We start from the raw sequence: 25,715 nt of genomic DNA, 5'->3' as shown, positions 1-25,715 counted from the left end.
TATTAAGATTTTAGAGAACATAATACATGTGTTCTTGCTCCTACCATAAAATTAATTGTTGCTAATTAGTCCGGGCTGCCAGCTCACTTGTGTGTGAGAGTCTGTCACACTCCCTTCTCCTGGTCCTGTTAATTAGTCTTCCGAGTCTCATCCAATCCTTGTGTCCTGTAGCTTACCCCTCCCTGTATATTTCTTATTTAAACAATGCTTTTTGTTTTGACTGGTTTAGAATAAAGGTTTGACCTTGGCGGCAGAGAAATCCTTATGGGTAGTCTGATGATGTCAGGTGAGACAAACAATTTTTTGAACACCATCAGGCGTGATTCAAGTGCCTTTGACCCTCAATGAACATCTGTCTCTTGAAAGTTCTTTTTTACCGAGGACTGAATTTCTGTGAAATAATACAATTAAACTTAGGGTACTTGGATCAGGCCATCCCTTTCTGGGCAGCTGGACTCTGGGGCGGAGATTGTTGTGCTGGAATGCTAGCCCATACTCGTGGGCAGCAATGGAGACCCCCGGGGACGGGCAGCTCTTGGCCACAGTGACAGCTGTTCGGTCAGGCACATTGGAAAACTCAGCTCCCAGAGAGATGTTTCGAGGTGGCATGGGTACCTTCATGGCGACTGAGCCTGTCCGCAGCCTTGCTGCCCTCAGAGCAGCTCTGGCATATTTGCCAAGGGAGTGCTGGTTGTGTAATTGCTATTGACATTTCCACGGGGAAAGAAGGTCAATTCTGTTGGATTTTTCTGTGAGAGCAGGGTGTCTGCTTTGTCCAACCATCGTGCATCTCCAGGCAGCGTGACTCTAAGGGTGACAGCCTCATGAAGTTATTATCACATGTAGCGACAATAAAAAGAAAAGGTTTTTCCTAAATACAGTTCTGCACCCAATGAAGCTTGTTCACTCCTCTGCTCAATGAGCCAACAAAACAGGCGCAGGAGAGAGAAGAATCCCGGTTACACTGATTGCATCCTGCTTGCCTCTGCCCACCTCCTGTGAGGCGGCTTATTTCACACATCCCCATGACAGAGTAATGTGACTTCATTGACTGGCAAGCAGCTGTTGGTACAGCATGGGTGTGCGTGTGTGTGTAATGCCCACACACTGAAATGAAGAGGGAACGGAAAGCATGACACAGCCATCGAAACTTAAAGGGGAAGGACGCCGTTATTATAATTCACTGATGACAACAGAGGCTGTGGCTATGTTCAAATCTGATCATGTCTACAAACACACCTGCCAGGCCAGAAAAAGGCAACCGATTTCAGCCCTGAACCTGTTTTGCTTCTGAGTGTGGCTTCAGGTCCTAGGTGCCGGAAATGCTGGATCAAAACCCTGAGACTGTTTGGACCAGATGATCGAGTTATTGGGATCCAGGTTCTCCAATCACCAGTGCTAGACTTGTCCGTGACCGGCCCCTTCTCCGTCTCCTTCTTGCCTTTTGCACAGGCGGCTCTTCTCTTTTGCTTCTGTTCCTCATCCTCTCCTACATCTCCTCAGAGGTGACATGGAGACACTGGGTGACACTGGACCACACCTTCTGACACTTCGATGCAGGAATTCACATGACACGAATCCATAGTTCACTGCTTTGGGAAGGTCTGGAGATGAGCCTGAAGGTGTTTGCACGTGTGTATAACTGTTTTACTTCTGAGAAGTCTTATGGGTAGTCTGATGATGTCGGGTGAGACAAACAATTTTTTGAACACCATCAGGCGTGATTCAAGTGCCTTTGACCCTCAATGAACATCTGTCTCTCGAAAGTTCTTTTTCACCAAGGACTGAATTTCTGTGAAATAATAATAATTTCTATCCCTTTGATAGAAGACCAAGGGATGAAATAGGAATCTTTTTGACAAATTCATGTGATATTTCTTAAAGATTTTATTTACTTATCTGTTTGAGGGAGAGAGAGAGAGAGCAAGACAGAGAGCAGGGGAAGGAGCAGAGGGAGAGGGACAGGCAGACTCCACGCTGAGCATGGAGCCTGACACAGGGTTCCATCCCAGGACCCTGAGATCATGACCCTGGCCGAAATCAAGAGTCAGCTGCTTAACCAACTGAGCCACTCAGGCCCCCTAAATTCAAGTGATTATTAATGAACTCTTCACTTTGGCAACTCTGAATCCCTTGGCAGCATGGCTAAGGGGAAATGTGATTGAGAAAAGCTGGTCATGTTTCTGAGAGTCAGGTGGAGTATGGTAGCTGAGTGAATAATTCTTTGCTCAGATTGTTGGCTGTTGGGATTTATAGCTTTCTTTTTATTTTCATTGCCACACTGTAGCCCAGGACTTCTTGATTAGGCCTTTATTAATTCAAACATCTAGCTGCTCTCTCTACATCAGGGTGCACTTCAAACACACTCTGCATATTCCTACCAGAAAATATGTTGCTTATATAAAGCCACACCCTCCCTCAGGAACCTAGGATAGCTCCCACCTACTTATTGGATCAAATCTCTCAGCTAGTCCACAGGTGCTCCATGATCTGCTCTTATTTAACCAATGGAAACTTCTACTTCAACCCTAATCCTGCCCCCCATCACTGCACCCTGAATTAACCAGAGCAGGTGTATTCCTACTACCAGGCCTTCGTGCCTTGGCTTCTCCTTGTTTCTTAAGAGTTTTGCCTAACTTTGCCTCTAACTATTCAAAGAGATCCATTCTTCACATTTCAACCCAGCCCTTTTTCTTTTTCTTTTCTTTCTTCTTTTTTTTTTTTTTTCTAAATCTGTGAAGTTTTCCTATAATTCCCACCCACATTAACTTTTCCTTCTTGACTTCCTATCCCTCCAATAGGCAAATGCTTGGCCCTATTTTTGCATTGGCCTCTTGCATTGATCTTAGTGTCTCATCTGTAAGTTTTATGTCTGGAATGAAGTTTCTTACTCTTGCTCTCCAGAATGCCCGCTCTGCCACTCGGGCGTAAAGAACATTGAATTTGGAATAAAAAAGGCCATACTGGGTGTTTGGCTCTAGGACGGACCCGCTGTGCAGCCTTGGACGAACTCCCTGGCCTCTCTGAGCCTCTGTGTCCTCAGCTGTGGAATTGAACTCAGGAAATTTTCACAGCCTGTTTCACTGAGCTGTTTTGACGTTCGAATAAAACAACATGAAAGAGTACTTTATGAGCCTGAAAGTACTTGGAGAACAGGAGGCCCCAATATTATTGTAGTTGTGTGTCATAGTTAACATTACCTTGAACCACGAAAACGTATGTGTGTCACCTCGTAATCTTGAGTGTGACGTTGCTACACAGCAGTGCTCTCCCCACGAAACATTTATAGCACATTTTCTTTGTTAGAGTACTTGCTACTTACCACACAATTTCGTTCTCCCTGGGGGGCACGGGGCAGGCATTTTTATTCCCATTTTACAGTCAAAGGAAAGAAACTGAAGTTGGACAGAGAATTTAAATAAATCGTTCTTGTCACGTAGTTAGATATTAGCAGGGATTGGACTGGGCCTTCCTTTCTGCCCATTACTCCCTGCCTGCGATTTGTGGCCATTTTCACTCATCATGCCCCCTGTAACCATCCTGGACCCTGCATAAGGAATACCTTCCTCCTCGTTTCCAACTTCTCTTTCTCCATGGGCGTTTTCCTCCTTGGCCTTCATGGGTTCTTGGATGGTTAATGTGGTTTCATCTAGGCTTGTGATCACCGTGCCCCTGCATAAGATGACAAAATCTAAGAATATTTTCCAGTACCTTACCAACATCACTGGTTCAGTCAACCATTGCTAGGTGGGGGATCCCACCTAGTGCCAGAGTCCCATGGTAGGCCCCACTGTACACTATTTCTCCTGAGAAATAAGGTTCTTCCTACAGTCTTGTTTGCCCAGGTCCCAGTGAGACTACCAAGCAGGGCTGGATACGTTTTAGTGATAGCCCCAGGGACAAACTGTCCTCAGCTCATTCCTTCCTCAACTTCAGCATACCATAGAATTTAACTTTGGCGTATTCTTGAATGGATTTGTTTAATATAATCTACTCCAAATATATGATATCATTTCAGTACTTTGGACCACGCCAACCCTGAATGTAAGTGGTTTGTATTAACAGAAGTTATAATCACATTCAGTATAAGTCATTCCCTTTGTAATAACAGCATTGAAACTCTCACAGGAGATAGCAGTTTCTATGAAAGACTACCTTATAAAACCCATGGAACCATAATGGGAGCTAGATTTGTCTGACCCTCTCTAGTTTCCCAACAGGACCCCAAGACCCAATGGGTAGGAACTGTTCTCTCCTCTTTCAAGCAGTGTTATTAGGTAAATGTTATTTAGTTGTGTACTTCTTACAACCTTTGTCCAAACACAGAGCTTATATCATTAACTGCAAAATTTGGAAGCATTCCAGCTGACAGAAGCCCATAGAACAAGTCTTTATCATAAGACAGAGAGGAAAGGGACCCAAGCACCATGACTCTCACATTATAAATCTGCTCACAGCTCATAAACCGCCTTCATCACCATGCTTCTTGACATGAATTCACACCCAAGGTTTTGCAGCTCACCAAAGATGGAGAGTGTAAATAGGCAGAAGACAAAAGAGATAAGTCCACTAGCTATGGAAGAAGGGTAATTTGACTTCCAGGGACAGACTATAGCAATATTCCATGGACTTCATATCACCTTAATCTTCCCTGCTTTCCTCTGTTCTTACTCTCTTGAGCTATTTATTATATTTGGATGATAAATGTCTATAATGAGAGGGATCAGAGTATAATGAAAATGGCATTGTATTTAAGGACAAGCAAATGGGTTTTGGGTCTTGGTTCAGCTCTGGGAAATAAGCACTTTTATTGTGCCTTACTGTCCTCATTTATAAAATGGATAGGTTATTTAAGGTCTTATTTGAGCTCTTGGAGAACATCCCATCTGCTTTGAAGACTCCAAGAAGCACTTCCTTAGAAAGGTAGTGAAGATATTCCATCTGGACTGTTGAGCTGAGCATAACCATACCGAGAAGGGAAGGAGAGGTGGAAATCCTTAATGGGTAAGATTTCTCAATAGATTTCTGGAAGAGAGATAGTGTGTGGTCGTCATATGCATGCGTGAAACACAGTGGAAGAATCTTCATCTCAGAATATGCTGTAGGGGTTCTGAGGTGGAGGCAGGATTGCCCTGTTGTTCTCCAGGCTTGGAGCCAACAAATGCAGCAGGTAGAGTAGTGAGTATCTGTGGGAAAGGGCTTACACATACTGGGAGGGCAACTGAATGAGTGGTATGCCCCATCCCCTCCAATGTGGCAGAGAAACAGATAGCCTCCCATTATTTATCTTCAGATCAAAAAAAAAAAAAAAAAATCGAAAGCACATCTATGCAGAAATTGCCAGATTACCTTAGAGGATGAGGGCTAATAGTATAGATATTGAAGCCCCAGAGTGACATTCTCTTTGTCTAGCATGTTTATGCTCCTGCTTAATGGTCCACTTTTTGCCTATGTGTCCTAAAGCAAGGCCTGTTTATCTATGTGTTCTACCAGTGACCCAATTCCTAAGCAATAGCACTATCTAAAAACAGAATTACTGACATAAGAGCTCAAGAAAACCTTACTAGCTACCCATCCTTACATATAAATAAAATTCAAGATCCATCATACACATGAGGATGATAAGCACTGAAAGAAAGGATCCAAAGAGAAAAACTGACCTTGGAGGAAGCAGAAGTATTTTTGGAATCAGAAGAGAATTAGAAAAAAAACAAGTGTTCTCTGACTTGAGATTTTTATATACATAAATCAAAATCAGGTAGCTATGAAAAATAAATCTTAGAAAACATGAAGGGACTCATAAAAATTAGATACATGATGGCTGAACTGAAGGTTTCCATCACAGGTCTGAGAAAAATTCAAGAAAATTTTCCAGAACAAGAGCAAAAAGGCAGAGAGACAAGGCTAGAGAAGAAAAGATAAGGGACATAGAGAAGCAATTCATGAGAGAGAATTCATACAGTTCAACTGCATGAGAGGTGACAAATGGCTACTAAGATTTCCAAATAGCAATGAGAACACAGAAAAATGGTAGAGAGAAATTTAACAAAGAAAAAAACAGAAGGCAATTTCCCACCGTTGAAGAAGCCGCAGGCCTCAGATTGAAAGGTCTTCCAGGTCCCAACAGGATAAATGAAAAATCGACTGATTTGAATTAGACGCTAGGACAATCTTGATGGTAGGGGAGAAAAGGCACTTGATTTTGATACTTAGATACATCCTGCTTTGAATGGCCCAGAAGTTCTCTCTGTGACATTAGACACATCAAAAAGGAAATGAAGTCCTGTCACCTACTTAGCCTTGTGGCATACAGTGTTTAACTGGTTGTATTGAAATAAACTGTTTATTGCTTTTCAATTTTTAGTCACATAAGACACAAATTGTAGCATATCATAAGTTGAACCACATATAATAACAGTCATGACAGAGTTGCAGTAAAGGTCAAGCTCAAAGAATATGTGAAGTTACTGGGGTAGAGGTAAGGGGGCTAATAGGCTCATGGTATACAGAAGAGTCTAGCATAATGGCTTTAAAAAGGTTAGAGTATGATAGACTATCAGTAGAAGAACTGAAAATAATTCAGCTCCCAGTTATTAGGAAAAGGTGAGAGATAGTGTGAGTGAAATCCTTCCCTTGAGTAGTGGACAATTGCTAAGTGTCTGAAATTGGGAAAACAGGAAGAAAGTGTACATATTGATTATAGTCATGGAAGAAATCTGTAGAATTCAAACTGGATTGAATCAGACACCCCACCCAAGAGAATGGGGTTGAGGATAGGGAAGCCTGTAGAGGGGTACAATTTCTTTCCATCATGAGTTCTTCAGTACTATTTGATTTGTTACCCTGCCCATGTATTGCTTTCCTTAATATATTCTTGAAAATTAAAAGATATGGCTTCTTTTCTAACATTCAGAAGTTCTGTTTGCAAACCTAATAGCCAAGCGATAAATTAGGTTAAGCCATACGAAATAGCTGGTATTTGTCACAGTTGGGCCTGCACAAATGGAAACTTCATTTAGTTCAACCTAAATGGCTTTCAGATTTGGGACTTTAATATGGACACGTCTTAACAGGTAGGTCCAGTGGACGAACCAGTCCTTGACAACCTGGCATTTGGGAAATATCATAATCAATTATGGCCAACATGGCCCTTCTTTCCAACCAACATTTCAAGCGATGATCAACTTACAATGGAAAACTCACAAGGCACATCCTCCAACCCCACATCATTTACTCAAAGAATTTGACTCTTTTTATTCTAGATACGCTTAACCCTGTATTTCTTACATCTGTCATAGCCGTTTTGATATTCTGCCTTTGACAACTGTTATTTGTATATCTGCCCATCTTTTGAGGGAAAGAGCCATATTCTCCTGGGGAAAAGTGCATGGTTCTGAAACCAGTCTGAGCTTGCCTTGCCCACTTTCCAGCTGTGTGGCTTTGGACAAGTTACTTAACATCTCCAGGACTCGGTTACTACATTCCCTAAAAGGAGACAATGATGTCTCTCCCCAAGTCCTTCAGAAAGTCTCAAGAAGATAATGTGTGTACAGCATTTAACACAATGCCTAGCACACAGCAGAGGTGTAATTAGCATCCACTGACAACCTCTTCTCCTTCTTCATCCTTAGGCCTTCCACAGCACCCAATATAGCTCTCTTCACATACATGCTTAAATGGTAAAATGAGAAGGTGGGGGGGGGGGATTGAAAGACGCGACAAGTATCACAAAATCCTTTGAAGAAAATAAACACTAGTATTCCTTCCAAAATATGAGTTCTAAAATAAGCATATTAACGAGGAAATATCATCAGACTCTGCTATGCATATTAATTGGACAGAAAGCCCTCTAGAAATGGAAAACTTTTGGGATGCACCCAAAAATCCTGTCACCCCTCCTCCTTCAGATATTGGCCATATATTGTTGGTTATGAGCTCTCCTGGAGTTGGGGAAGAGGCTAGGGCCATGGAAAGCAGCCCGAGAAGCTGGCATGGAATTCCGGACCTCATAAAATGCCCACTGGCCTCCCACTGTACCTTAAGCTAAGCCCTTGCTCCCTCTTGAGTATAGAGATTCCCTCATAAACATTCCAATCTGGGAGCACCTGGGTGACTCAGTGGGTTAAGCCTCTGCCTTCTGCTCAGGTCATGATCTCAGGGTCCTGGGATGGAGCCCCACATTGGGTTCTCTGCTCAGTAGGGAGCCTGCTTCCCCACCCCCCACCCCGCCTGCCTCTCTGCCTACTTATGATCTCTGTTAAATAAATAAATAAAATCTTAAAAAAAAAAAAAAAGACTCCAGTCTGCATTTCTGAGGTTGGCTCAATGGTTCCACAAGCCTTTCCTGAGTGACCCACTTTCCTAGCACTTTGCTTGTCCTTCCCATCACCATTGATCCCATTGTGATCTAGAATGTGTGTGCTAAATTGTGCACACCAAGAAGACAGTCACTATGTTTATGTTAGACACAGGTCAGGGAAGCCCTGAATTCCCACCAGTCTGAGTTCAGAATTACCCTCACCCATAGCTAAAGATGTGTTGCATGATGGGAGCATTCACATCTGTGTACGTTGGAAAAACCCAACGATCCCTTAAGAAGTCAATTAGGAAACTGTAATGGCTACCAGTTGAAGTTACTGAAGGGGGGAAAGTTTGCATGGGGAGGTCCCTGGAATGGAGGGTCCCAGATGGTAAGACAGGCACCAGTGTTGAACCCTCAAATGGAGGCTTGTGCATACAGCTTAGGAGGGGGCGCGGGTCATGAAAGGGATGTTTTCCATCCCTGGGAGCAGAAGGAACATTAGAGGTCAGGGACACAGGGTCAGAGGGGTAGACAGATAAGACTTTCTTGCCCACCTGCCAGGATTTCGTGCAATCACTTGGCATAATTATTCTTGAAAATATAAACATTGCCGGGGCTGACTGACAAGTATTGTTCCAGCAGGGAGGGCTGTCAGGGCAAATCAATCCAACTCCACCACCTGCCAGTGTGTAAAACAGATATAATTTTGGCTGTTAGGGGCTGTCAAAGCGAAGGATGTGCCGTATGTGTATTTTGAAGTGTGGTGTTCCCTTCCGTCTCACAGCTTGAAAGATGGTTTCTGGGGCTTTCCCCCCTTCCCGGATGTTTTCTAGAAGAAGGTTTTGGATTTTAAGTTCAAATAACCCCGTCACCTTTATCCCTTGTGACGTAGAGTTTCAATAATCTCCATTCCCGCTCGTCTCCCCCACAGCTGCCCTGCTCTCATTCAGCACGGGGTCTAAAATTTGGTTTAGGATGGAAGGGTCCTTTGCTGCCGCTGGATGTTGTCTGAGGCAGCCACGTAGCTAGCTGGTGCCCTCCCAGGAATGTAAAATTGTTTGCAAGAGTGTCTTGCCCGTCACCGGACCCCAGGGCAGGCTTAGCTTAAAAGCTTATGATGGTCTGTGCTTAATGCGCCCCTTGGGAATCCCTGGAAGTCCTCCTTCCGTGGCCACATGCTGCGGTGAGCAGCAGAGCGAGGCCCTGAGAAGGCGACTCCCTCAAACTCTCTATTCTCTGTCTCAGAATGTTTCCATCTTTTGCCCACTCAGCCCCCAGTGGCTTCCCCCGGAATCTATCCTATCAGTTTCCTCCCTCCCTTCTTCCCATTTACTTCTCACTTAACTCCTGTGCCCCCAGCAGGCTCACTCCTGGCCCTTTCTCCTGCCTTTCGCGGGAGTCCATTTTGGTCCCATGGCTCCTTGTTCTCTGTGTTGATCGCCTAATGTGTTCTAGGCCCAGCAGCGGGTGTGGGGATATCACATCCCCAAGGCATTCTTGAGCATGCCCCTAGACCTTGGTTTTTGTGGCATTCTGATGGGATACCATCATACCTTGCACTGTTTTCTCTGAGGGTGGCTATTGTGCTATGTGTTCATTTCTTACGAAGATCACTATTTACTCTGTGGGCATTGTTGAGGACGCTGATCCCCTGTGTAAAATCCATTTGGTATATTCCTTCAAAAACTAAATGCCATGAAGAATCTCACTTACCATAAGGGTTTTTTGAGCTTTTACTTCTGGATCATCCACATTTTATTAATTATTGGGTTTCTCTTTGGTTTCTGCTGCCAGGAAGCTCGGATCCAAATTATGAGTTAATTTTCATAACCCCATGGGACCCCTAGAATCTGCACATTTGCATTTCTACTTAGCACCTTGTCTTGGCTTTCTATTCTACTTTTCCTGACTCGAGTTTTTATTTGGGTGTTTTGCTTTTCTTTTATTGGTCCCATCAAGTACCTACAATCTTTTGTGAATGAAGCAAAGGTGTTAGGAAAAGATATGATAGATATAAGCATATTTTTCTGCTCCTTGAGATTGTGAGTTGCATGAGCTCAGGGATTATTTTGCTCATCCTTTTCACTGGGCCCCAGAGAAATGCCCAGGCTATAGTAGGTGCTTAGTCAAAACTTACTGAACTAAACTGGCAAAAGTCGACCCACATATCTCTAGATAGAAAAAGTCCAGTTCATCTGGCTTTTCTTTCACTTTGTTTTCTATCATAAGGCCAAGGCAAAGTAGAACATTGTAGTAGAGTAAATTTTAACTCTGCCCCTTATTGGTTGTACAGCATTGGATGAGTTACTTAGCTCACCCGATCCTCTTCTTTTTACTTTAATTTGAAAATGGATGTAAGGATACCCTACCGGATTACTATGAAGATTGATAATTCTTGTAAACCTCAGCACATTTTCTGCCCCATAACAGCAATCCGTGCATGTTAGGCTCTCCCCGTATCCTCATTTCACTGGAAATAGCACCTGGGAAAGGATAAGTGGGTTGCTCTACGACCACCAGTAAGTCAATTAATTGCGGTGTCATCTGTAAAATAAATGTAACTGTTGACCTCATTTGGGGAGATATGAAAATTAATTGATGTTAATGCACATTGGGATTTTTTGCTGAAATGTACTTAAGAAGAGCTCAGGATGAATCCATGTTCTTTTTCATCATTAATATTATTTATGAATATTTGGCCTTATCTTGTCCTGGTGTGTGTTATGTCTGTGGTCTTAATTGCATTTATTTCCAATTTAGCACTACCTTGTATTTTGATAAAAATGTAGATGAAATTCAAAACCATAGTTCCAGTCTTTCATGCAACTTTATTTTTACAAGGTGGGTGATTTTACCTGTTTCAGTAGGCTGCCCGTGAAACAGACATTAAGATATTTAGTAAATGACATTTGTTCATCCTATATAAAAATCAAGTTCAAGCTTTTTCCAAGGCATTTAAGTTTCATTTCTCGCTTTTTGTAATTGTCTTATTTTGTTAGCCGTTTTCTGATGAAATTCCTCCTTACGAGAGGCTTGGTCCGTTTCAGATGAAACATGTGAGTGTTTCAAGTATTTCTGATAGAGGAGATATTAACTAGATGCAATGCTTATTTCCACTTTAATGCCAGGAGGCCCTGGCTACCTTGGGTGGGTCTCAAATGGGGGCTTGTGTTAGAGTCCGGGCGCAGTCACCTCCTAGCTGTGTGGCCCCGGGAAAGATGCATCACTGTTCTGAGCCTCACTTGTGACTACCAAACATGAGGAGGTTGAAGTTCTTTTTGCTATCATAGAGCCCAGTCCCTTAAGATAGAACTGCTGAGGCTGACCCTATATTCAGATCTGTAGGGAAACAGAGAGATCGTATCTACTGTAGAATGTTGTCTTCTAGGACATACTACTTTTTACCTTTCTGCTTCAAAGTTTAGAATAGTCTTCCTTTTAACTGTAGATCACTTAGTACTTGGCATATATTAGAGATTTCAATTAATGACTCAATTTAAGGGTCATAGGCTAAGCGGGATATGTCCACTAGGCCAAGGGGCTTTCTGTGAAACCCCATTACTGAGGAAATTGGAAGAATACATTTTCAATTTCACCCTTAAGTGGGTAGTTTTATTTATGTATTTATTTCATTAGTTTTAGATTTGGTAGTAATGGATGTAGATGGAGATTAATACTTCATCTATAGCCTGTGTGTCTATAGAGATTATCTGCTTCTGGGGAATATCAATACCAGGAATTTGATTTAAACCATCTGAACCTACAGGCACCTCTGTGAGCTACTGAAAGTACTTGGGAAGAAACACATCTGTCAGGGGTTGTAATGTGATACTAACATGAAACTGGAGATCTACTCAGTTTTCTGGTCCTCGGGAAGCAAATGGCCAAGGGCACCAAATTTCCATTCTGGAAAATTCCATTAAAGGCAAGGATGTCCAGATAGTTTTCAGGCACTCATCTTGATTACCATTGCCGGTCCTCAGTTTCTCTCTGATTCCATAGAGTAGATTGAGTTGTTCAGTAATTTAATCCTGTGCTTTGTTTTGACTGTATTGGGGGACATAGATCAGTCTGCAGAGCACATGACTTTGGTGTATTTCCATCTCGCCTTGATACCTCCTTGTCTTCTGGCAAGGCAAGTTTTAAAGAGAAACTTTTCTACAAAACTTTTTTTTTTTTTTAATCAACTGTTGTTTTGAGTTTTCCTCCAAGTCTAGGAAGACACCGATGCTAGAGTTTGTGTTTTCATATTTTTTTTATTAGTTGTTCATGTTGGGTTTGAGATGATTTTACTCATGTCTCAGGAGCTAAGAACAGACAATTGACTGATTCCAGAAAAGGAAGCATGTAAAAATTTTACGTGCTTACCTGATAGCTTATTTATCATTGGGATCTTTAGACTCACTTCAGTGAGAATATTTTGAATCAAATGAATCTAAGTGTTCACAGGGCCCTTTAACACAGTGTGATTCCCAGTGCTCATTCACAGCAAAATCAAGAGCTTGTGAGGAATGTGCATCAGTGCATTCCTTCCTTCCGTAAGACAGTCTTGCTCCCAGAGAAAGTCACCTTAATGCCATCCAGACAACCAACCCAAACCTCCCAACACCTGGCTCTTAGCTGCACCAATAAAAGACTCAAATGAATGCAGCCCAGTGTTTCTGCAACTTAGGCAAGTTACTAAGCGTCTTTGTGCCTTGGTCACTGGGAATGATGGCATGAGTAGGGTGGAAAGGGATAGTGTAAATTGGGAGATCAATGGGTAAGAGGAGTAATTAGCAATGAGGGGGCAGAAGTGGAATAGACTGCTGGATCCTTAAAATAGATCTCTGAGATTGCTGGGGCTCTGGCAGAAGAAAATGGGTAGTTGTCAGAAGTCAGGCACGGACCCTCACGTACCTGGGGAAAGGTTGGGGGTGACCTCCCTTTGAGGTCATGGAGATCTTCGGGGCATAGCCAAGATTTTGTATGAGTCAAGGAGGTCGAGGGAGACCTAAGGAGAAGTTGGGGATATAGGGAGCTGGTGGGTGAAACGAGGCTAGAGGGCCCTATGGGAGGGTCTGTAAGAGGGGTGAAGAGATGGGCACTGATGAGTGGTGTTGGAGTAAAAGGTTGAATAAGGAGGGATGCCCTGAGACGTTCTGAGGACTTCCAGTGGTGATGGAGGGAAACAGGAGATGGGGCAGGTGGGGACGAGTCCCAGTGCTCTCTTAGAAGAGATTGGGAAGAAACTCTTAGCTCAGTGATGTGAGAGCTTCAGGTTAGTTTTTGTCCCCACCCCTGACCTCGGAGAATTAGGCTGCTTTAGTGCCTACATACTGCTTTCAAGGTCAGCATAGGAAAACTGGTCCCATCGATTTTAGTTTTAAAGGTGATGGAATTGTGGCTTTATCCATAGCTTTATAAACTTCAACTTATTCTCTACCAACTTCTTCTCCTGTTTGGAAAAATTTTAATAAATGAATAAATAAATGGAAAGAAGGAAAGAAAGAAAGTGTAAATCAAAAGCAAAAAAAAAAAAGTTAAATACTTGCCTTGATTTGGTGAGAAAGTAAATCAAGTGACAATTTAATTCTCAATGAATGTGTGACAACCATGAAGTTAAATATTAGATTTAAATATGGCAGCTAATTCTCTGTAAGAATTACGTTTGTCTCTTTATGTGGGCACTCTACCTAATGAACACATTTCTCTTCTCTTAAATTCAGCCGTTGCTACTGGAGCATGAGAAATTAATATACGTTCTTATATTCATTAATACTGTTGCTCATAAAAGACCTTTTGATTTTTTATCACCCTGAGTTCCCAGAGGCTCATGGAAGCCATCATAGCTCCAAACCACATGAATTATCAGGGGAAAAATCCTATTACAGCAAAACCTTAATCACTGCTTGCATTTTTTAAGAAATTGTATCTAAAAAGAAACTGCAGAGCAGATCCATCAACATAGAATGAACAAATAAGTGGTGGTATAGTCCTTTCTCTGTATATTATACAGTAGTAAAAGCAAAGGAATTGCTATTATACACACTGTAGCTCAGTGTAACTCAATCTCAAGGACATTGTTGAGTGAAAAATGCAAGATGTCGAAGAATACACACTGTCTGTTTCCATTTACGTAGCAAAGTCAAACAATATCTCATTAGGGATATAGCATTAGTAACAAACCTATGGAGGAAATGATTAACACAAAATTCAGTCTAGTAATTACCCCCGGAAGAGAGCAGGGAAGTGGATACCATCAAGAAAGAATATGGTAGCATAGTGGTGCTTTCACCATACTGGTGATAGTCTGTTTCTTGGGTGAAATGACAGGTTTATACTATTTAAATTACAGAAATATGCTTAGTATTTCCTTTTGTTTTCAAAGTTCAGTTCACATTCAAGGGGGAAAAAGGCTTTTAAGAAAGATCATCAAATTAAACCACAGTAAATCTTCTACGGGCTCAGCACCTGAGGCATTACACGTGATTATAGAAGATAGACAGGGTTGCTCTTAGTCTCAGGGTGTTTACAGATGTGCAATAATTGTGAGATAAGCAAGAATTCAACTAAGCGTAAGTCGTGATGTACTATGAATTCAGAGAAGGAGGTCTTTGATGGTCAGAGCTGTCTTGGAAACCCTCTCAGGAAGTGAGAATTTGAACTGGCCTTTGAAGGGTGAACTAAACAGGAAGCTGGGAGAGTATGTTTACTTTTTATTATTTACATATTTCTATTTCTCTTGCCATGTGTAACACAGTTTACTATGGAAAAGCAACTTCGTGTGTGTACTCTGGATTCAGACAGACCCGAATTCAAATTTCAACTCCTCCATTCCCACGCTGAGAATCACTGAATTTTCTCCAGACTCAGTTTCCCCACTTACAATATACGAACAGAGATGCTTCCTAGAGATGTGGGAGTAAAATGAGAGAATACCGTTAGGGACACGTTCCAAGCTCCAGAAGTCTTCCCAGTCTCTCTTTAATACTGCCATTCAAGGATGAGGCATCCTGGAAAGAATGGCGGCCAATGACCTTGTCGAAGCCTGGGCTGAGGGCTGAGCACTTGACAGTCAGGGGAAAAAGGAACAAGCTCCCATGACAGCTCTGTCCTCCACAGAGTCTCCTTTTGGACTTTCCACTGGCTCTGTCCTTCTGAGCAATGCTTCGCTCTGCTCTCCTCCTTGCAACGGACGGGCTTCCAGAGAACCTTGGCAGCCTCCTGCCTTATTCCTCAGGAAGGCGTATAGATGAGTTGACATGGGCCGGGTCCACTCTAGACAGGAGGGAGAAATATTTTCTCTTCCCGCCATGCATCTATTTTTGTCTCTACTTGGCTTTGGAGAGCCAAGACTAAGGCATGATCTTAGAAAGGGCTCAGGAAACCAGCTGCAGCATGGTCTAGACATTTCTGGAATGAGAAAAGAGTCTCAACCCTGGTCAAGTCCAGCTCACCAGGAGGACAAAGCTCTGATTTGCCATGCCCAGATCTTGCCTCTTCCCTCTGTTTCCTCTGAGCCTCCCCTCTAGAAGTCTGAGGCACCTTAACAAAGAAATAGAGATTCCTGGCTCTTTGTCTGCCTTTCCCCCACGAGAAACATGACAAACAAGTATATGCAAAGCATCTGGCTTGTGAGAGGTCTGCTGTTAATATCTCATCTTTTCCCATTTCTCCCTTCTCCTAAGTTGGGAAGTTCATTAATGACATTCTGTAGCCAATGCGGAAGTCACTTCTTCAGTTCTAGCGAAAGTAATAATTGAGCTCCGGAGAGCACGCTGTGTAACCTCCTTCCAGCTATTTGGGGTGCACAGTGAAGATGGGTGCTGAGCCTCTCTTTCGGTTTACTGGGGCAGAGGGGAAAAGCTCAGGAGGCGGGCCCCTGACTCCCACCTTCCGCCGTCACCTCCGTGTGCCTCGATTCCAATTTCCACTCTGTCTTTGTTTTACAGTTGTTCAGCACATCAAGAGACATAACATTGTTCTGAAAAGGGAGCTAGGCGAAGGAGCCTTTGGAAAAGTTTTCCTAGCTGAATGCTATAACCTCTGTCCTGAGCAGGACAAGATCTTGGTGGCAGTGAAGGTAAGAGAACACTCCAGAATGTCTCATTATCCGTGGTTGCACTCACGTGTGGAAGTAACGTTATTTCATGTTATAGTTGGCCAATTCAGGAGCAAATTATGTCTGCTCCAGTGGATGTGTTTGAATTTTCTGGAATTAAGTGGACAGTGGGAAGGGTGTTTGGGGCACATGTAACTGTTGGAGCTTCTTCTCAGGGGCGACCCACCAGTCCGTGGGCTGTGGAGAGCTCTGGGCTATTCTTACAAGTCAATGTTAACTAAACACTGAGTGGAGGTCAGTAAGGTTTGACAGAATTCCCCCAGACACATATTGGAGCCTCAGTCTGTGTCCTTGGGATGGCTCAGTGTTTTTGCCAAGCTCAGCTGTAGTTTGTCCTCAGTGGGGGCCCTAGGAGGGAGACTGGAGTCCGCTTTTCCTCTCAGCCCTCTGCTCTGCTGACATCTACTGTTACACCTTACCCTGTCCCTCCCGAATGTCCCCAGAGCCCCAGGATTGCATACAGGGCTGCATGATTCCGTCCTGCGGTAGATGGCATCTCTTGGGATTCCAGCACCCCAGGAGACACGCGGTTTTACAGAAATAATGGAGGCTGAAAGTCCCTAATTCCCACCACTGCCCCCTCCCCCCAAACTCAAAAAGGAGACCTGGTCTTCAGTAAGATAAATGTTACTGGAGGGGATGAATTTTCCACTGAGCTCTCTAAAACATAGGAATTAACAAAAATAGCACAAAAGACTTCAGCAGATCTTTTACATATGCATTGTCAAAACTAAAAAAAAATCCCAACTCACCAAGGTATTGAATAATATATGTAAAAGACTTAAAAGAGGCCTATATTTATAAAATGAATTAAGTGGCAAAGGAATATGGGCTTGGCTAGTATAATAAGATGTAGCTTCCTGGCTTCATGGAAGATGATTGGGTTTTCTTTGTTTCTGCCAAACAGAATGCAGCATTCATTTACTAGTTACAACCAGGACAAACTTCATGTTTAAAAGTCAGCTGTCTATTCCATTAGTGCTGTACTTTGCATCAAAGTATTCTACTGTATACATAATAGGTAATTGAGGAGAGAGAAACTTCTGGAACTTACTCATCCTGTGGACTAAATACACTTTCTGTTAAAATTCATCCAAATGAAGAAACAGTGCATTTGCTTCCCGGATATCATCCCAACCTGAGTGGCCTGGAGGCTCTTAGACGCTCACCAAAGGTTTCTAAAAGCTGCACTTTGGAACGAATAAAGGACAGAACTTTCTAGGGAGGGTAAATGTAATATCAGTAAACATCGTCTCACTAAAGCTAGGCAAATGGAGAGGGAGAGGGAGCCAGAGGAGAGGAGACAGGAAGATGCTGGAAAGATGGGAGGTCAAATGGGGTAAAAGGTGTAAAATAAGAATCCCTCCATGACTCGGGCGGTGTTGGGGGGAGGGGTGGTTATTCCTGCTGTTGAGACTGCTTCCTCTTTTCTTTCATTTACCCAGAAAGTTTATTTTTTAAAGCACAAAATGTTCAGAACATTTGGCACTGTTCTCTCTGCAGTCTTTGCCTTCCTCTGCTGCTTTTTCCCCTCACGTTGGATAAATGGGACCAAAAGGTGCCTCTATTTTTGTAGATTCATAGACTGATAAAATATGAGAGCTAGAAGCAGCTTAGGGAAAATCTGATCCTAATCTAGCCATGAGTTATATGCAAGGACTTTGAAGACCAGGGATTCCCGTTCTGGAGTCATGTTTCCTCCTACTGATATCTGGAGGCCCCCTAGGGACCTAAGTCAGGCCTTCAGATTCTGAATTCAGATTCTTGATTCCTGGGGTCACAAGGTGAGCATCTTGGAATGTGAGAAAATTCAGGGAGATTAGGGAATCCTAGATGACAGTGTAGGAGTAGCTGAGGGACCTCAGCCAGATATAAAGAGAGAGGCACCAAATTTCTTAGTGGGGAAAGCCTTTCATTTGAGTGTCGTTCCGTATTCTCCGCCTGCTTCACTGTTCTCTGAACGCCCTTGAAGAGAGGGTGTTCCCCAGCTACATTTGGGTCACCATCAACTCATGTGTCGCATTTCCTACCCAACACCTGCTAGGACAGGGTTTCAGGGCCTGGGCTGGTCCTGGCCAAGCACCAGACAGGGTCAGTGAGGTGTAAACAATTACCCTGTCCGCACAGCCTGCCGCTCCCGAGGCTCATCTCCCACTGCCATTACCGCTGAGGCTTCTCCCTGGTTTGAATCCAGTCACAGCCCGAATTCCACCTTTGACGAAGACGCAGGACCTGGATCTCTCGCCAAATAAGTTGGCAAATTCATGACCTACGGTGAGCGCTTGTGAAGCAAGACTGCTAGAAACAAACCAAACCAAAATCAACCAAACCAACAAGAACTTGAATTTTCCCCTTTATCAACTCCTGACTCTTTGTGGGCTCGTTCCTTCTTGTTGAAATTTAAATGAAACTGTTATTTCAAGCCGAGAGGACGAAAACGCCTGCAGCTCAAAAATTCATTTCAACTTCAAGGTCACACACCTAAAACGTCTCCTCTCCACGACCTTGCCTGTGAAGTCTTGTTGCTATCAGAGGCTTTGCTTACATTTGCCTGTATGACTTCGGGCTTCAGAGAGGGTGCCCATTTTCACTTTCTGGGATTCAGAGGTTGCAGCCCCCCCGAGGCACAAGCCAGACCTTCCCCAGCTCCACAACGGCTGGTTCACAATAGCATACGGACCCCTTACAGAGCTGCTCTCCCCAGCCTGACCGGCCGGGGGGCTGGCCAGCTGGAAGTGTGTTCAAAGACTAGCCCCTGAACCTTGGAGGAAAATGTCTATGGTTCCGTCCAAACCACAGTAAAGCAAATTTTTCAGGAAGGAGACAAACGGAATGACCCTTCCGGGGCCCCGCCCAGCCTGTCACCTCTGAGGAGTTGCTCCTGGAGCTGCTCCTCTCCCATTGAAGGTACCCAGGGATGTTTGACAGGCTTTCTGCCTGTTGCCTAGCAACCCCTGCAGCATTGATTATGCGGCTAAGAAATAGCAGCTATTGTCCTCTTTCCTTCTCTAGAAGGAGCTGACTGGTTTGAAATCCAGGGCTTTGCACGCAGACTGACAGATGTCAGTTTCCTGTAAATTGTGGCATCGCCTGCCCCAAATGATTTTAAGAACTTGAGGGATCTGCAGGAACCGGTTTAAGATGGACGTGATCTGAAGGCACTCAGGGGCCCACATGGGCTGAGCGTCCCTCTCCCATTAGACTATCTCCCCGTTTGGGAGCCAACCAGAGTGACCTTTTCTTGATAGTTTTTGGATGACCTTCGTTTTTTAGTGAAATGGATGCAACAGCTAGTTTTTTCCTCTTACGCTGAATCACAATTGCAGAACCCATGAAGAGGGTGAGAAGCGGAGGAACCGGTCTTTGATCAGAATGAGTTACTTTACCTTTAAGTAACTCAATTACCAAGGAAACGTTTCATGGTAGTTTCCCTGCATTAGCTGTGGGTGTGTTAACTATTTTTGGCTCTATCCGACCTGCATTTCGATAGCTGCAATGCCTACAACATTTTCCTCTACTATTTCCTGCACGCTGATTTTTGTTTTTTAAATATAGCCACAAGTGCGCGTCGTCGGATTCATGACCTCTCCTCCCCCTCTCTTCTAACTCAGGTGTATTTCTAGAAACACAAAGATGCTGCATGCAAGACAGACTTTGGAAATTATATAGAACCCAAGTCTCATGTTTTATAGATGAGAAATCTGAGACCCAGGGAAGTCGAGTGACTTCCTCGAGGTGTAAGTTAAAGCGAGTGAGAGGCACCCTACAGGAACATTTGAGACCAGGAGTGGTGAGATCTGACTTCAACAAGCACTTCCTTCTGGATTTTTGCGTTTCGCGATTCTGAGTATCTTCTTGTTAACAGAAGAAATAATGCTGATTTTCTTCACCAAGGGTTTTGGAAGAGTTGACTGATGAGTGCTCTGGTACATTGCCGTTCTGCAGACCCTAAGTAGCATCTAACATGTTTTGCCATTCCTGTGTCTGGAGAGCCCAGCCTTAGCCCCTCTGTCCACACAGCTGCCATTAATCCATCCACTCTCTGTTCAAGTTGCTCCTCTTAGGAGAGAACTCCCCTTGCCTGCTCTGCCAGCTAGGTCAGATCTCCCCATCATATCCATTAAGGCATCTGTACTTGTCTTTTATGGCATTTGTCAAGGTTGTTAATTCTATATGTGTCTGCGAGCTTATTTCATCAATGGCATGACTGCATGTCTCCTCCATTTAGAGTGACATATCCTTGAGAGTGGGAACCATGATTTTCAGCACATTGTCCAATATCTAGTAGTGTGGAATAAATGCTTGTTGAATGAATGAGGGGATGGCTATTAACTGATGTTCTTTAGCTTAACTCCCACATTTTGCCAACGAAGAAATGGGAACCCTTAGAAGACAATTGACCCATCCAAGGTCACATAGGTTGAACAAGGGCAATTAATGTCAGATCTAGGACTAAAAATCAGGCCTCCCCAACAGTCTGATGCTTGTGATGCACCGCATTTTTTACTTACTGAATTTTGCACATGCCCTGGTTGCCCCAAGTGAGGAAATTTAACATGATGCCACCTACCAAGTAATGCAAAGGAATGTGTTAGTTGTGCTCATCTGTATGTAAGGATGAGAGACACTTTGGCATTTTTCTGAGTAGAAATGCAATCCAAGGAAATAGGTGAATAAGGAAATAGGAAATAGGAAATAAGGAAAACTGGATTCTGGAGTGAACATAAGCAAAACATCATTATCAGCTTTGATAAGAACAGTTGTAGCATGCTCATGGGAAACCTCAATCAAGCTGATTTAAGCAGAAAAGGAAATTTATTTGCTGAAGCTAATGGAAAACCTTGCTACTAGTGTCCTTGCTTCAGGTACTGCTGGATCCAGAAAATCAATTCTCCGTGTATGTATCTCCTGGCTCTGCTTTCCTCTGTATTGACTGTATTCCCAGACTGGTTCTCTCCTTTCCACTGTGGTAAAGACTTGGCAGCAATGGTTCTGGGCTTAGATCCTGCCATCGTAGCAACCCCAAAGAGAGCTCCTCTTCCCTAACAATGACACCAAATTCCAAGGGACAGCTCTTACTGGCTTGTCTTGAGTTGGGTCCCCAGGTCCTCTGACTCACTGAATAATAATCTGAATACCCAGGCCTGGGTCACATACACATCCTTGGAAATGGAAGGTGAGGTCAGGTCTACATGACACACAGAGACTGAATGTGGGTAGCCATGGTTCCCTGAAGGAATATTAGAGATTCCATCCCTGAAAAAAGGGGTGAAGAGCTGTTCCTCCCGGTCTGTGGACTGCTCAAGAAGGAAAAGACTGTGTGTTCAGTGATTCCACTCCATCTTCACACCAGGCCACCTACCTGTGGCCCAACCATCCAAGGTCAACACATGGCACAGATGAGGCCCTCTATGGGGAAAGAAGCAACTAGAGCCAGTTGTCTCAGAACATGGATAGGGCAGAATAAGGGCTCCAAAAGGAAAGCTCGTTTTCTCCTGTTCTGAAACAGTGAAACAATCCATAGACGAGAAAGGGAATCAAGAGTTCACCAATTCCAAGGTACATTTATCTCTAAGACAGGGTGCTCTTTTCTTTCTTTCTTTCTTTCTTTCTTTCTTTCTTTCTTTCTTTCTTTCTTTCATTTTAAGATTTTTTAAATTTTTATTTTTTTGTGGCAGTCACCTTATCAGTCCTTCCATCTTAATTAATCACAAAGTTTCCCTCCCATTCCTCCCTCTTCCTGTGCTCTCTTCCCACTTCTCCATGGATACTGGCATGGGAAATCCTTGTCCCCACAAAATGGAAATGGAAGATGACAAGATGAGTATATTTAAGAGAACATTCATTAGTGCTGTCCCAAAAAAGGAGTTTGTGTACCTTAACAGGACACAGTGTTGCAGAAAATGCTATCGACTCCCATCTTTACAAGTCTCTAGGAATAGAAATCATCCAACTTTTAATAGTGGCTCATTAAAAGCTTTCACTGTCTTTATGGCCCAGACATTGTTTAATAGATTTCTATTGTACTTTAGTGTAAGCCCATTTTTTCCTGGTGCGTGCATGCGTGTGTGTGTGTGTGTGTATGTGTGCGTACACACACACGCTTGCATACATGCACACTCATGTAGGCTATAGGAGGGAGAGTGACATCTTCCTGGTGAGGACCTCTCCTGTGCTTGAGTCTGGTAGGTTCCAGTAACTACTTTGCCCCATCAATGTCCGCTTTCCAGAAACTTCAACTTTTAACCTGTGATGGGAAGTCTGTTTTTTGTCTTGTTAAGTGGTCTTATTAACCCTATTTTCGGGCTCGTCTCCAATTCATCCCCATCTTCTCAGAAATGCTAAACCCCAAACAGTGCATTTCACTGGAATGAGAACCTCTGGTATTGAACACAGCTGGAGACTTCATTTCACACTTCTGTATCTCTGGAACATGGGCCTCTCAGTAGCTGTGCTGCTTTTTCATTGACTTTAGCATGATAACCCGGATCCCGATTGAGTCCCAGGCTACCATGAGCCATCAGCAGCTTTAGTGAAATCAGCTCCCATTTTTAATTGTATTTAAAGCCGGTAAATATACTGCAGCTCTCCTTACTAGAGGACAACTTCTATTTCATTCCTTTGAGTCAATATCTCTCTGTTGCTACAAATTAGTTTCATGTCTTCCAAAGACTTAGCATTTATAATATGCGACTTGATGTAATATGCACACAGAAGCCGTCAATTTCACCACCCAAATTATTGCAAGCATTTTAAGGCGTGTGAAATAGGACTTGGCCTTGCGTTTCCCATTGGATGGTCGACTCGTTAGATTCCAAACTGTAAGAGTTAGCGTGGCTGTGAAAATAAAGATAGCAGCAATCAACACCCTGGCTATGAATCTTGTATTTGAAGCTGTCACTTGGTACATAATTAAAGTCCTCGCAAAGGCCAGTTACATATGATCGAGTTGATATACACAGAATGTTGGTTTCTAGTACACAGTGAGCACTGAGTGCGATCAATTTTATTTTCATATAATCACTTTGTTAATTTTTACATTTGTCAGGATGAAGGGGAGCCACCTACTGAGCCCTCCTTGGTTTTTAGGATCTTCTTTCTATCCTGTCTCTGAATTTATTACAACGTAGTCTTCCAAAGTTCACTATTGTAAGAACTTGATAAAAGCTTCCTCTCTATTCTTCAGAAGAGACCCTATAAGTTAGAAGAATCTCATAGCACTGGGACTACAGATTACTCTAAACACCTGGCTAATAGTTGCCCAAGAGAACCTTCCAAGAAGGTAATCTGCCTTAATACTATTTCAGTCCAGTCTTGTTTTCCAGCAGTCCCAAAAGTCATGTTGACCCATTGATAGCCTATTGAGGTAACTTTTATGGAACAGCGTTGTCCAACAGAATAAAATGAGAGCCACAAATGCGAGCCACATTTGTATTTTTAAATTTCCTAGTATGTACATTAAAAAAGTAAGAAGAAACAGATGAAGCTAACTGTATTCATACATTTTATTTAACTCGACATATCTAAAATAGCATTTTAACATATTGTTGATACAAAAATATTAACGAGATGCTTTATTCACTGCAAGTTTTCAAAATCTGGTGTGTATTTTATACCTACAGCACATCTCAATTTGGATTAGCCATATTTCAAACGACCACCAGCTGCATGTGACTGTTGGCTACCCTGTTGAACAGTGCAGGTCTGAGAGATATCAGAAGAGTCAACAGGCTCCATTAGCGACAGGTCTTGCCTAAGTGAACCTGACCCAGAAGAACTTAGGCACATTGACAGTCATTCTCATGCATCTGAGTTGTTTCCCATGGGGGGTTACTCACTGGCCTCTGTTTTAAGCATGGTCGTGGGCACTGGGCACGATGAGGTCTTACCATAATGATCTCTTCTTTTCTTATACTTCAGTTTAACTTTGTTTCTTTGATGATAAAAATTATAGGCAAAGAATATAAGATCAGTACTTTAAAAAAGAACGCAATCTCTATTTAACCTTGTGTCTCCTAAACCGCCTGCACTTTGAAATGCATGATCATTTATCCTATCCTACAGCATTCAATCACACGGGTCATTTCCAATAAGCTCTCTTGCCTCTCCTACTAGCTTCCTGTTAGTTAGCCTTAATATTTCATGGACGCATTTGAGAGGAATGTTAATTTTCCGTTCATTTTTTCCCCTGACTTCTATTTTGCCTTCACTAGTTTCTCGGTTCTGTGCTGAAGTTTACCGCATGCTGTTCAGTTCCTCCAACTCTGAATCTGTGTGTGCTCAAGGCAGTAACTCACTGTAGCTCTGGATGAGACCTCTCTCTTGAGAATGTCTTCAGAAAGGACGGTAGCTCTGAAGTGTCAGGAAATTCACCAGGAATAAGAAGAAACAAAGCTACAAAGCAGACACCAGGAGTAAGAAAATAGCAATGCTCAATGATGGGGCAAATATGCCTGTCAAAGTGGAGGCGATTGTCAGCGAGGGAAGCTGCCACCTCATGTCCATTGCCAAGGACTCGGGGAACCAGCCAAGCCTCCCTTAATTGAGTAAAATGACAATCAGCCATGGTACGAAAACAGAGATGATTTTTATAAATAGGGTTGATAGCAGGATTTTTCCAGCTTCTGATTGCTGTCTGGCTATGGTTCCACCCTTAGAAAAAAATTCTGTCCTTCGAGTGCCAAATTCAGAAGATGATTTTGCCCAACTTGTTACTGCCATATTTTCTGAATCTCTTAAAATAGATTTGAATCATAATTTAGAAAAAGGACCCAACAGGCAAAAATGGATGAGCACATAGGATGAAGCTAGGGTTTGGGAGATGCACTCGCCCCACGAATAGTGAAATCTTTCTTAAATCTTTCTTAAATCTAAAAATTTTACTGAAGCATAGCTTCTGACATTACACGGAGAAGGGTCTCTTCCTGCAGTAGATTCCTTTGGGGAAATGGAAATGTTAGATGCTCGTTAGCTCTTTTCGTTTGGTGTCCTCCCCCCAGAGAAAATCCTGTCTTCTCCCCATCGCCTGACTCTCTCTGTCTCTCTCTCTCTCACACATGTACACACACTTGCGCACACACTCACAGACACACAGTCTAGTGTTCTTCAATCAATGCTACATAGCTAAACTTAAGAAAAGAATTTACGTACAGAATTTGTTCCCGTCTTGCAGTGATGGCTTAAAGGGCTTTCTCTAACTCACTGTTAACGACAGGCTGAGGCCCCAGAAATAAGCTATCTCAGCGACCCAGGGCAGCCTCTGAGTAAGGACTCTTGATCTCTGAGAAGACACCACAGGCTTCAAAGGGC

At 43.1% G+C, this 25,715-nt stretch overlaps 1 protein-coding gene across 1 annotated transcript in view; it reads left to right on the top strand.

The window, feature by feature from the left end:
- NTRK2 (neurotrophic receptor tyrosine kinase 2) overlaps nt 1-25,715 on the top strand; it is a 325,605-nt gene that overhangs the window by 222,828 nt on the left and 77,062 nt on the right. Inside the window, exon 13 of the mRNA XM_032307203.1 lies at nt 16,237-16,367. Within this exon, the coding sequence (XP_032163094.1) occupies nt 16,237-16,367 (131 nt within the window). The remainder of the gene's footprint in view (nt 1-16,236; nt 16,368-25,715) is intronic.

Source organism: Mustela erminea, chromosome 12, assembly GCF_009829155.1.
Source record: "Mustela erminea isolate mMusErm1 chromosome 12, mMusErm1.Pri, whole genome shotgun sequence".
Taxonomy (NCBI): domain Eukaryota; kingdom Metazoa; phylum Chordata; class Mammalia; order Carnivora; family Mustelidae; genus Mustela; species Mustela erminea.
Note: the sequence above shows the minus strand (reverse complement) of the source record. Positions and strands in the feature narration are given on the sequence as shown.